This window comes from Dromaius novaehollandiae, chromosome 3 (genome assembly GCF_036370855.1).
Source record: "Dromaius novaehollandiae isolate bDroNov1 chromosome 3, bDroNov1.hap1, whole genome shotgun sequence".
Taxonomy (NCBI): Eukaryota; Metazoa; Chordata; class Aves; order Casuariiformes; family Dromaiidae; genus Dromaius; species Dromaius novaehollandiae.
Window position 1 is genome coordinate 45,438,746 of NC_088100.1, and position 12,404 is coordinate 45,451,149.

Here is a 12,404-nt window from a genome sequence, read left to right on the forward strand (position 1 = left end):
AATTCTTACAGTCCTTTACCAAAATGACAGGAGACCCTAAATCTTTTACAAGATTTCTTTTCCTGTAATTATTTATTCAAACTTTTCAGTGAATCAGGTGCTGACAAAAAAGAAAGTTTCCAACCAAAAACTGCTTTTTCTCTTCTTTAAATTAGGGTTCCCTTGCTTGCTATGTATATTATCACAGAGTTGCTACTCTCCAGATTACCATATTGTTGTCCAAGAAAAATTTGAATTAGGCAAGATTTAGTTTCATTTTTTAACATCAAAAATTCAGGTTGGAGTAGAAAAAAAGTCCTTTAATTTGCCCTCTGTCCCCCACAAAAACAGCATTATATGTAAGAATAACCAAAATTGCGTTTACTTTTCCTTATCATTTCCAAATGGTGACCTCATCTCTAGCCCTCCCTGCCCCTTCCCCCCCAAAACTCTGTCTCTACTTACAGTAAAATAGTTACATAACACTAGTTGCAGGCAGATATCAGATAATGCACCTATATTTGCAAGCTCACCACAATGAGAATATTGTATTTTTCCATGATATCAAAGAATTAATATAAGAGTATTCCTAAAGACCACAATTTCTTCTCTCTTACATTTCAGTTACTTATCTCTTCTTCAAGAAAAATGCATCTTCAAGAGTCTTGGCAGTGAGATGCTTCTGCATGTGAAGTTTATGAGGTTGTAATATTTAATAACAGGTTCTATCACAGCATTTACCTGTATTTCTAGTTAGTATTTTCATCTTGCTCTCCTGATCTGTCTACATTAAAATGTTGCTTAAAATATTTGCTTATAGGTTAGAATTATGGTCTTTTGGGCTATATCAACAATTATACTGGATAACATACATTTATAATACTGGCTGCTATCCCACAATAAACAATGGTCTTTTCATAAGACAAACAGGTAAAGCATTAAAAGATCTGATCAGTCAGCTAGTAATGAACTGTGGAACCCAGAATACCCAGTACCCAATCATCATGCTATTCCTGTACAAACCAAACTGACATTTCTCAACAGATCTAAGAAAATTTATACAGCAACTAGACAATTACGGTAAGATATCAAACAGTCAATATCCATTTGATATCATGTAGTTATATTTTGGGAGGCTACTCATCCGACAGAACACCTGACAATATTATTTCATTCAAAATAGCTAATAACCTGAGTGAAAATCCATGACACAAAATTCGACCTTGCACAGCTAAAGAGTAAATGTGTCATGAGGGCACCCAGGAAGAAACTCTGTCTATTCTGTCTTCCTAATAAGGGGTGGAGACACCCCCACACATTCAGTACTCCATCTCTTAAAAGACTGTTTGAATGTGATAAAACAGACTGGAAAGGAGAACTGGAAAAATACAGACTAAGGTGGGGCCAATGGAATATACCACGTCTCTCTTGGCCTATCAATCACATCCATATTCTCAGTGGTCAATCCTTCAGAGAAGGATGTCCACATCAGCTGAGAAATCCAAATATTCTCAGAACTGCACAGAAAGGTTCCTCTTTTCATGACTGGTGCAGGAGATCTTTTGTTTCCAAAGGCTTTAAATTTGCAGCAAAGGACCAGCCAATCCTGTGAGGCAAACTCAGAACCCTGGAAAAAGATTACACCAAGACATCTTAAACAGCAGCATATACATTATGGGTGCTGCTTGTATCACTGCACATACCCAAACACTCCTTGTGCAACTGTCTCCTCCTGCACAGAAGCAGACTTTACTGTGTACAAAGTAACTTTGGGAATTCTCCATACAAATAATGCACCTCACAGACTAGAACTATCCTGTTGGAGAACTGAGACATACCATACACACAAAAGACATGAGAAGTCTGCATTATGTCTTTCTACATGCAGTCACAAAGTAAAGATGATAGAGAAGTTAGTAAATGAACATGCCAGAGAGAGGTAAAACCCCTCCTTAAAAAAAAACAAAAACCACCCACGATCTGGCAAGTAAAACCAAGTAAAACCAAGTCTCATAATGCTGAACATACATACATGCAGGAAGAACCCCATGTTGAAGCAAAAAAGCTGATTACCAAGTCAATGGGAAAGAGGAGAGGAAGGAAACAACCACTTGCTTTAAGAAAACCACACGAAGGCCCTTGGTAAATCTAGGGAAATCGTAATATTTACTTATTGCTCACATAGGTTATTTATTGAGACCAAGTAATCTGAATCAAAAGTGTATTTGGAAGTTTTTACAGAACAGCCTGACTGCTGGAATCAAGACCATACTTTCTGGACTGACAGATGAGTGATTGCCAGTTTATTCCCAATTTCGCACCAGCAGTTCAAATCTCCTTTGGAAAGATCTGGCTTACTTAACTAGAGTCATATCCTGCTCTTCACCAAAGATGCTTTTCTGAGAAGTGCAATGGTCGTGATTCAATGAGTAGTAAAACAGTTCTTCCCATACAAATTAATGTAACAGAGGGAATACATGCAGAGACTTAAAAAATACCCGCCAGTTAAATACAGACAAATCATACATATGATGTGAGGGATCAGGATCCTTCACATACGATGTGAAGGATCAGTCAAGCAGGATCATGAACTGGGAGAAGTGATGTTGCAGTTGGGTTTAAAAACCCCATTCATGACATGGGGTTGCCGGGTATTTCAACAGTGTGCATTAAGTCCCTGCATGCATGCTCCTACCCTGAATTCTTACAAGAAAGATTGCTTTGCTACCAAATTCAGTTGCTTCATCTGCAAGATTGAACAGCTGACAGAAATCTTCTAATGTGAGCATTCTTGCTTCCTCTTCTGGACAGTTACATTTCCGTCATTGTCACTGTCCTCGAAGTCAATCGAATTAATCAAAGGTGACAGATAGAAAAATGGGATAATGACGATGGTTAACAGAGCAAAATATTAAGTGACTGGCAAGAGCACCGAAGCATGGCTAGAAGTGATGGGTAGCAGAGCACTGCTGCAGATGGGCATGGCCTCACCACTTGGAGAGCAGGCTTTCCTGAAGCCCTTTCATCTTCCTTGGATGGACTCACTCACACAACGGCTGGCAGCTGGAGTTCTCCTGCCATGCCCCAGATCTCTCAAAGAGAACCTTTTATGTGGAAACAGGATTCGGTGGTCTACTGATGAGGGTCTGGAGAAAGAAAGGCTGTCCTCAAAAAGCCAGAGGTTTGGGGTTTTGCTTTTTGATGTTTTAAAGTTTAGTGGTTTTGAGGGTAAAAACTTAAAAGCTGCTAAAGCAGCAAAGAAAATCCTGTGTAAGCTCTGCTACAAAAGGAGTCCTGGGGAGCACTGCATGTGCAGCCTAGAGGCAGAGAATTAGAGAGCTCTGCTTGAGGAACAGTCCACAAACCAGCTAACAGCACGTCTTGTATGTCCCAGTTGCAGGTGAAACAAGGAACTCCTGCTGCTTGCACAATAATCTGACACAGAGTGGACTGAGAAGCCTCTTTGCAATAGAAATATTCTGAACTATCCTCTCTCGGACTGCAGCTTCCCCTTTCTTCACTGCAAACTGACATCTATGACTGTTGCCAAAATGGCAAATACATACAAAATGAACATAACTACTTCTAATTCCAGTGAAAACAATCAAGACACACTTAACTAAAAGCATTAATTCAGCTTTGGTGCTTCCAGAAGTATCTTACTGAATATCAATTGCTACATGTTCCTGCTGAAAGGAAGGCTGAAACAAGCAATCTTGATGGCAGCACATTACTGGATTTTTTTTTTTCAAACTACAGGTGTTTCTATACATAGTTAAGATATCCTTAGAACAGCAACTGATTCCCATATGTAAAAACTAGATAAAAGGAGGTTAATAAAAAGACTACTTAGAGGGGAGAAAAAAAAAAGTTCAACATAAAAAAGCTTTCCCCACCAGCAAGTTTTGGGTTATTGTAACAAAAATACTTCAGAAACATTGATAGAAAAGCAGCTCCCAATATCAATTGTTTGATAATATAAAATTATAACCAATTATCTATTTATCACCGTCTTTGTTCTACACCAGTGAAGTTTATTTCACAGGTATATCAAAGAATATGTTTTACCATACTAGACCTATCTATGTTAAGAAAATCAGGTGAAAGTAGACAATTTTACTCCAAGCTGAGTGCTGCTATTGTTATAAGTATTTGAAATTACAAATAGCTGATGTTAGTTTAAAAGGTAATCCTGTTAATATCACCCAAAGCAATCCAAAAATCTATAAAATTACAGAAATATATACATTTTTTTTCCTTTAGGCATTATATAGCACAAGAAGAAAGCCAAAAATCAAGGTTGTTTTTTGGCACAATCTATGTAACAGCTATGTTGGAAGATTTCAGAATTCTTATCTTTTTATCTGATGTACTTTTTAATCATTGTATTAGAATAAAGGTGCCAAGTGACTTCTACTAAACCTTTCACTTTGAAAGGTACAACAGGGCAAATCAATATTGCATTTAAAAGGTAGTAAAATTTTATGTTATGAATTTCAAGGTATTGTACCTTAGCATCTAAAAACAACCTACAACATTATCAAGAGGAAATTCTTTTAACGGAAAGAAGAATGTAATATGCTAATAATGCAGAAACAAAAGATACATTAATCATGACATAAGATTCAAATCTAAATCTGCTCAAGCAAGGAAATATTGTTTCTGGCCTTTTTTTCAAGCCATACAAATCTTGATATTTAAGGTATCAAGATCATTTCAAAGTATGCACTTGTTGCTATTACAATACTTTGAAACAATGTTAAAAATCCAATAGGATGGAATTTGAGAGGTTTAGAGAGTTAAGAGATAATTTGCATACTCAACCATATGATCTCATTGGTTTAACTGGTTAAAGAGAAAAAGAATATTTAGATAGCCACCTTTCAGTTTTCAAAAAAGTTTTTCATACCAGTTGGCTTCCCCGAAAGCACTCATTTTTAGACTACTATAATTTTGTGTTCTAAGGATAAATACTTATCCTTAGTACCTTATTTCTGACAGAAAGAACAAATTTTGGGATAGTAAATGAGCATTCAATAACACGCTAAAGGCATAACATTCTGTTTCCGTAAATTAAACTTGGATCTAAAGAACTGCACAGCTATTCAGGTTGTTCACCATCCTTCGGTTTCATCTATTTTCATTCTTCTATGCACTGCACTTCAGTAGTCATGCTACAAGCTGCAAACAGGGAATCATATGCCAGATCAGAACTAGATGGCAGCCAAATCTGTTTTTATATTTAAGCCATTCAGTTCTCTGAGCTAACTTATCCATTTCATAAGAAGGAAGTGAGTAGGAGATGAGGTCATCTCATCCTTTACAAGGTAGTTTATTTGGCCTTTAAGAAGAACAAGATGCCCACATAGCTCCAGATAGAGCTGTCCACAGAAGGCCTCCAGTCACTTAGTCCACAGAAATGCTTATACCTCTTACGCAATTTTTCTTTAGCTATCGTTTATTTTTTACAGAGAGAAAAGGCCGACTTCTGTAACTAACTAAATTACCTGCAAGTTAGAAAAGCTTGTATCAAGACACCAGCAGTATTTCAAGTACATATACATACCCTTATGTATTTATATGGCACCACGAATATCAGACAGTCTCTACATCTTCAGCATATTCATCCTCATACCACGGCTACCAAGTGAGAAGGTGCTATGATGCAAATTTGACTGATGGAAAAAGCGTGGCATTCAGGAACAGTGCATCTTGCAATAGGTCATTAATCCTGGTCACAGATTAGGAGAACAGAACTCACGTTGGAATTCCTCAATTAGTGCCAGCAGCAATGAGTCATCCTCCTCCAACTCAAACGGCCTCACCAACCAGGCTGAAAAAATCTGTCATCTGTAAGAGCCAGTTCCTTCACAGTCCTCCTCAACTGATGTTCACAGAAGGGGATAACGGACTGCAACGTTGTTTAGGTCAACAAAAGTTATAGCCTCTGTACATAATTTATTTACTATATTTTGATTTTGCTTCATTTGGCCAAGTTATGGCCTCACGTCTGTACATCTTTCTTACATCTTCATTCTTCCCCCCCCACTTTTCATGTTAGAGACTCAAATGTCCAAAGTCAGCTCTATAAGCCTAACATGGGATCAGAGGGCATCATTAGAGTCAGGTCCCTACATTCGACGATCATTTTATTTGCCACTGGATCAACCTTCCTCCAAGAATCTGCTCTCTCGTTAGAGGCTTTCACTATTTTTCACCATTTGTTTGCAACTCTTAATCCTCATGATTTGAACACAAGCCAGCGAAGCTTTGTCCATGCCGAAAACCTTCAAACAGCGCTCAGAAGTATAATGTGCCCCATAATAAGTTACGTCTGAAAACTCTGCAGAATAATTTTAGGGCAATATTAACTCTTTCATTGCTCATTATTTAAGAAAATAAGAGCTGTTATGTTCATTTCTGAGATTCTCATGCCTCTTCTGGGTAACTACAATTTTCAATGTCCTCTCCTACAGCTGCCTGAATTTCAAATTTGCTCTTGGTTGGAGATATCAGTGATATAATTTATAAATACAACACTTGCTTTAAACTACGTAAAACCCAAAAAGCTGTGTGACCACTGTAATGCGATTTTAATTTAGTTCATCCTATATTGCAATCATAATTGCATTACAAACTTTAAAAACTCTTCCTTCACACATTACAAAGAGCTTAGAATATCATACAACATGAAATATGTAATCCTACATAAAAATTTACAATCAGCAATAAGGAGACAAGTTTTTCTGGTTTAATTGTGGCTTTGGTGTCTTTAAAATATAATTTTGGCTGCACTATACATACAGATCTTCGTGATAAGCATTAAATCGAGATAACATTCATATCCAAACCATGAAGACATGCATTGCCAATTACTGTATACAATAGTATTCATTGTTCATTGTGCTCTTTAAATGTATCAATACCAACAAGTGCTTAAATTATGCTGTGAATACGCTCTCAATGAATAAACATTAAGGACTCATGTATCAGCAAATACAAAAACCACCTGCACAAAAAACCCTCAAGTATAATAGTGGTCTCAAGCTAGCAGAAATTACATTTAAAAAATGTTGGGATTAGTTTCTCAAAGCAAGTTACAGACTATTTCAAGCTCATACAGAATCTAACAACCTTTAAGAATGAAACCTTTAAAAATGAATTTAAAGCACTGGAAACATCAACTGCACTTAGTGAGGAAGAGCACAATGATGCAAGACAATTTTTTTTTCTTGTTTGGCCTGGAAAAAGTTAATGAAATTCACGGAACATCCCTTATTGTAACATGGAGATACAAATACTTTAAGGGTGTTGGAAGCTTCACTTTGTAGCAGCTTGAAACTGATCTTGTGCACAATGATGAACACTCAGTAAGTCGAGGAAATAACATTATAGAAGGCATTAAGTATCAGCAGGATTGGGACTAGAGATCATAAACTCTTCTAGATAGTACAGCTGTCTTCCAAAATATTAACACAGTGCCTTCAGTGCCAGAGGTAGTAACAGAACACCAGAATCACCCATTTCCCTGAAAATGTATGCTTAGAAATGGGAGCTTTGATTACAGAGACAGTGGGAACATATTTTGAAACACAAAGCCTATATAAAGAAAACAGCTAAAATAACAAGTAACTGTCGTAAGAACAGCTCAGATAATAAAACTGACAACATATTATGCAATAAAGTTCCTCCTTTCACTAAAAGCGATCAGTTTTCTGCAGAGTATTTTCTCAGAATGTATTACGTTAGTGTCACAATAATCATATAATCAGAGAAGTTCAATACTTAAAATTTCAATGTGAAATGCAACCTTTCTTTTTCTTCCCCCCCGTTCACTCCCCAACCCCCCTCAAAAAAGGGAAAGAGTACTGCAAGATGCAGTCTGAATAAGGAAACCCTCCACCTGTACAGGTACCTGGGAGTTTGTTTTTATTTAATCAAAATAGCATTTCTTTTAATAAAACTTTAATGCTGTACTTTATAAAACATAAAGCAAGAAGAACAAACAACTTGATCAACATATTGATAACAAGGACAGACAGTCTTTTTCTCCATATCCTATGTTACTTAAATACATGCCCAAATTCACAACTAACAAAGAATAAGTTGTACTGTTTGCTCAGAAGGGCTCTCTAGCACAGCACTGCATTTTCAACAGAGAACAACAACCGGAGTAGGAAAATGACCTTTTTACTTGCGTCACAAACATATGCAGAAAGAGGTCCTCTTTTAAAAGTCAATTATGGCTTGAATTCCTATTTTTTCTTTTCTTTTTTCTTTACTGTTTCTTCTTTGTGTTGCCATTAAAAAAAACTCACTTCCATTAAATAATTCAACTTCAGTGTTTACCTTGTACATGACAATAAATTCTTCAAACTATTTACAAGCATAAGAAGTACACCCCCTGCCCTGATTGATCTAATTATACTATGCTTTAATTTCAGTGACTACCTTCTTTTCAGCTAAAAGCAGATGCATATCCTTACACAAGAAAGACAAAAGTTAATCTTCATAACTTAAAGGCTTCTGAATCAGAGACTATCGCATTTAACCTTATTTCAAGTCAAGTTCAGCAAAGTGATAACTGAGAAGTGACATTTAATCATTTTCAGAGTATATGTCAACCACGGCACAATTATAAATTTAGAATCTCAAGCTTTAAAAGTTAACCAAGTAGAATCAAGAAGATTGTACAATGATCTCTCTCAGACGTGAAAAAGCCTTACAAATTATCCCTGTTACAGGGCCCATGCCCAGGCGAAGTGGGATAAAGAGGTTTACCCAAGACTTATACAGACAACTGAGCTCAAGACAGAACAGATATACCCAAGGTACCACTTCAGAGCACTAATCAAAAGGCACTTCAAAGCAGGACTCATCATTTTGTTTTTTCTTTGAAGGAAATGCACATTGCTACGTGTACAAGATTTTGATGCACAGAGAAACTACCGCAAAGTAACAAGCTATTGAGTGGTACTGGCTTTGTGGTAACTGCCTGCATATCCCACAGCAAACACCAGTAATTCAAGGTAGCTGACCTTTTATCCAACTACCTTGCATTAATCTTTTAGAGATGGCTAGGCCTTCAACATAAAAGTGCATATGGTTTACTGAAAAAATGATAACGAAAACGCAATTAACTTTGTACCCTCTGTTAGATGTGAACTGCTTATAAACAAAAAGTATACTGTAATTTCAGGTCCCTCTTAGATATCTTGGAAGTGAGTCACGACCTACTGTTTCAGCTTCACTTCTTCCATTCTTCCACTACAGCTTAACACCCCACACAATCCAGTGTCATAATCTCATTTTTCCTGACAAAAACATAGCAGAAGTAATAAACATAAGTAAACTCTTCCTAAAATCTTTATCTTCTTCTTGCTTTCCCATCTTAATAACTTCATATATACTTTATCTGAGAAGGAGTATTTTTAGTGTTATCAAACTACTACACATCTTAACCTCTGCCAAAGGTGTTAGGGCTAGTATGCTGGACATTGATTATATATGTCAATAGACCATGGTAGCTACTGAAAGGTCATCACTGCCCTACTTTGTGCTTTTAAGAGAACTCAGGGAGGCAAAAGACACATCCACAGGCTATAGAGAGAGCAAACAAACTTATGCTGAGATTTCCACCAACACATTTTTAACCTAGAATATGAACTGCAGAGATATGAGTTGCTCATTTTGGCACTCTGAGCGGTAGCACTTGCAACAGGAGGAGCACAACTCGTATGAGAGCTTCAATGGGAAACACAATAGTAAGGCTGTAATACAGGAGTAAGATAACTAGTGAAAAATAATGGGACTGCTTCCAATTTGAATAGCCGAGTATACTAGGATACAACATTCGTAAAATGTAGTAAACTACAACAGTCTCATTGAACGTAATATGTACAACATTTCATTTAGATAGGAATTATCCTGCAAGAAACAATAACCTTGATTTGGATAGTTGAGTAACTCTGCAAAATCATTTTTACACTGTTCTTGAAAAAATATACTAAAAAGTTTTTGTTTCATGTCTCAAATACTGCTAATATACAAAGACAGTAGGAATCTAGTAATCAGCAAGTTGTTCCAGAGAGAGTGTTGATAATTAACAGTAAGTTACTAAACACGATAATTTCCCAGTTACATTGCCAAATACAGTCTGTCTGGAGTGCACTTTAAAAGAGAAAAGCTTTCACATTTATGATTTCACTAAGGTGCTTAAAATGGTCGATGCAAAGTCTCCAATCTTGCACACAACTTATAAAACATGCAATAATTTCTTTTTTTTTTGAATACACAAACTATCTTGAAAATAAAAAAGCCTGTGGTGACCACCTTTGAATCTGCCTATGTAATTCTAATTCACCACTTAGTTAATAAAGCAATTACAATTTCATTAGGATTAAAAATGTTTATTGCAAAGGTTAAAAATAGTTGTTCCTACCTCCACTTTCGTTCGGTAAAGAATGAGACGCTTAAGGCTGCCCACTTTGGCTATGTGGTTGAAAGCCTGAGGTGGTATCTTATCACATGATGAAAGATTTAGTTCCTGAAGATTTGGACACAGTTCAGTAATGACCTCCAAACACGTTTCATTGAGGAAATGACCACAAGACAACTCAAGGCGCACTAGCTCAGAGCCACAAACTTTCAAGAACCTGTAAAAAGCACATTAAGTGAAAAATAAATCTACTTTCCAGTCAGAATCTTTGAATACTATCTAAACTTCAAGCACGTGAAATAGGAAATACTTTCAGCAATGAAAGCTCTACAGACCACAGCTCATATCATCTCAATTGACTAACAGAACACATGATTAGGTTAAAATAAATTGACCGTAACCACTCTGAGGAAATGAATTGTGAATCAAATCTTTACAAATCTGGAAAAGACCAAATTAAATTAACATCAGCCTTGAAAATCTCACTTTAGGTTTAGAAAGTTGAAACATTCTTCCTTCTTGCCATTTACCCTGAGCCAGTGAAGCAAAATGCAACAGAGAATGTTTGACACAACACTTTTGAAATGGTCCCCAAAGCCAGTTTTGACAATGGCCTGCAACTTTCCACGAACATTCTCATATTTTTTGTCTCTGAGGAAAATCTGCAAATGTGAAGTTAACTGAATATAGATATATTTTTAATAGATATAATATTCAGGAGAAAAAGTATTTTAAAAGCTTTCAGAAAAACACTGACAAGCCAAATCAACACTTCATAGCTGTTTTAGAACACAAGGATTCATTAGAGGAACTGTTTCATAGAAACTAATTTGAATTAAATAAATTAAGCTCTTAGAAGACAGAATATCCAAATACGTAGAAACTGCGATGGTCTCTATACGAATTACAACTCTGTCAGAGATCTAGCGTCAGAATTTCAAGCTCCATTACATCTAATCTAAACTTTCATTAGAGACATATAAGCTTATGGCCCTCTTCATTGAAAAGATAACCTTCAAAATGTAAATCAATCAGCAGCCTTTTAAGTTTGATATTTAACAGGAGGAAAAAAAAAACTTGCAGTGATTGTTATACTCTATTCAAAAGTTTCTCTAATAGAAAAAAAATAACATCCTAATCCACAGGCTGCAATCAGTTCCCCTCATTACTTAGAATAGAATAATGGAGGTACTCATGAGAGGGCATGAATTAGTTCATCATGAAAAAAGTTCCCATCTGCTCTATTTTCAGTTCCACTATCCTACAAAAGCCTTCATGCAGAAAAGGCAGCTTCAGGTTCTGACACTTTCACCTCAAAGTTAATACTGTTTCTTGGGTTCAAATGATACAACAGAAATGCCAAAAAGACACGAGTCTTTCACTTCCGCAAAAGCTCCTATTCCTACAATTAAACAGATGTTAGCCCTACCAAGATTTTGCTCTTGCTAAAACTTAGGAAAGGGAGGCATACCCTAATGACACTAAATAGTAATGGAGGACTTGAAGTCCCTGCCTGTCTGGATGCCCACAGAGATTGTGGAATCTCCATCCTTGGAAATAGTCAAAGCATGACTGGACATGGTCCTGGGCAACCTGTTGTAGATGACCTCACTTGAGCAGAGGGGTTGGAGCAGATGATCTCCAGAAGCCCCTTCCAACCCAAACTATTCTGTGAAGTCATACTTGCCATTCATCATCACCTTTCTTTATTCCTTCAGTCCTGAACACTACCCACCCCACTATGCCTTACTTCCATTATATGCTTCCTAAACAACAGGATGAGGCATGGAGATTTTAGGATGGAACCTCCATCCCTGCAGGTTTTAGAGAGTCACCTAAACACAGCCATGACTGACCTTACCTAACGTTGGGGACAGTCACACTTCAAGTGGGAGCTTGGACTAGATGACATTCAAACAGCTCCTAACATCTCACATGTCTATGAGTCTATGGTAACAGAAAGAAAGAGAGGCTCAGAGATATGAAA

General features: G+C 36.7%; 1 protein-coding gene across 4 annotated transcripts in view; it reads right to left on the bottom strand.

The window, feature by feature from the left end:
* Positions 1–12,404, bottom strand: part of FBXL4 (F-box and leucine rich repeat protein 4) — a 75,921-nt gene that overhangs the window by 26,089 nt on the left and 37,428 nt on the right. For all 4 annotated transcript variants that reach the window (XR_010388300.1, XM_064508808.1, XM_064508809.1 and 1 more), the window contains exon 6: positions 10,421–10,634. Coding sequence is in view for 3 of the 4 variants with exons in the window: in XM_064508808.1 (XP_064364878.1) it covers positions 10,421–10,634 (214 nt within the window). In the remaining variant the exon portion in view is untranslated. The remainder of the gene's footprint in view (positions 1–10,420; positions 10,635–12,404) is intronic.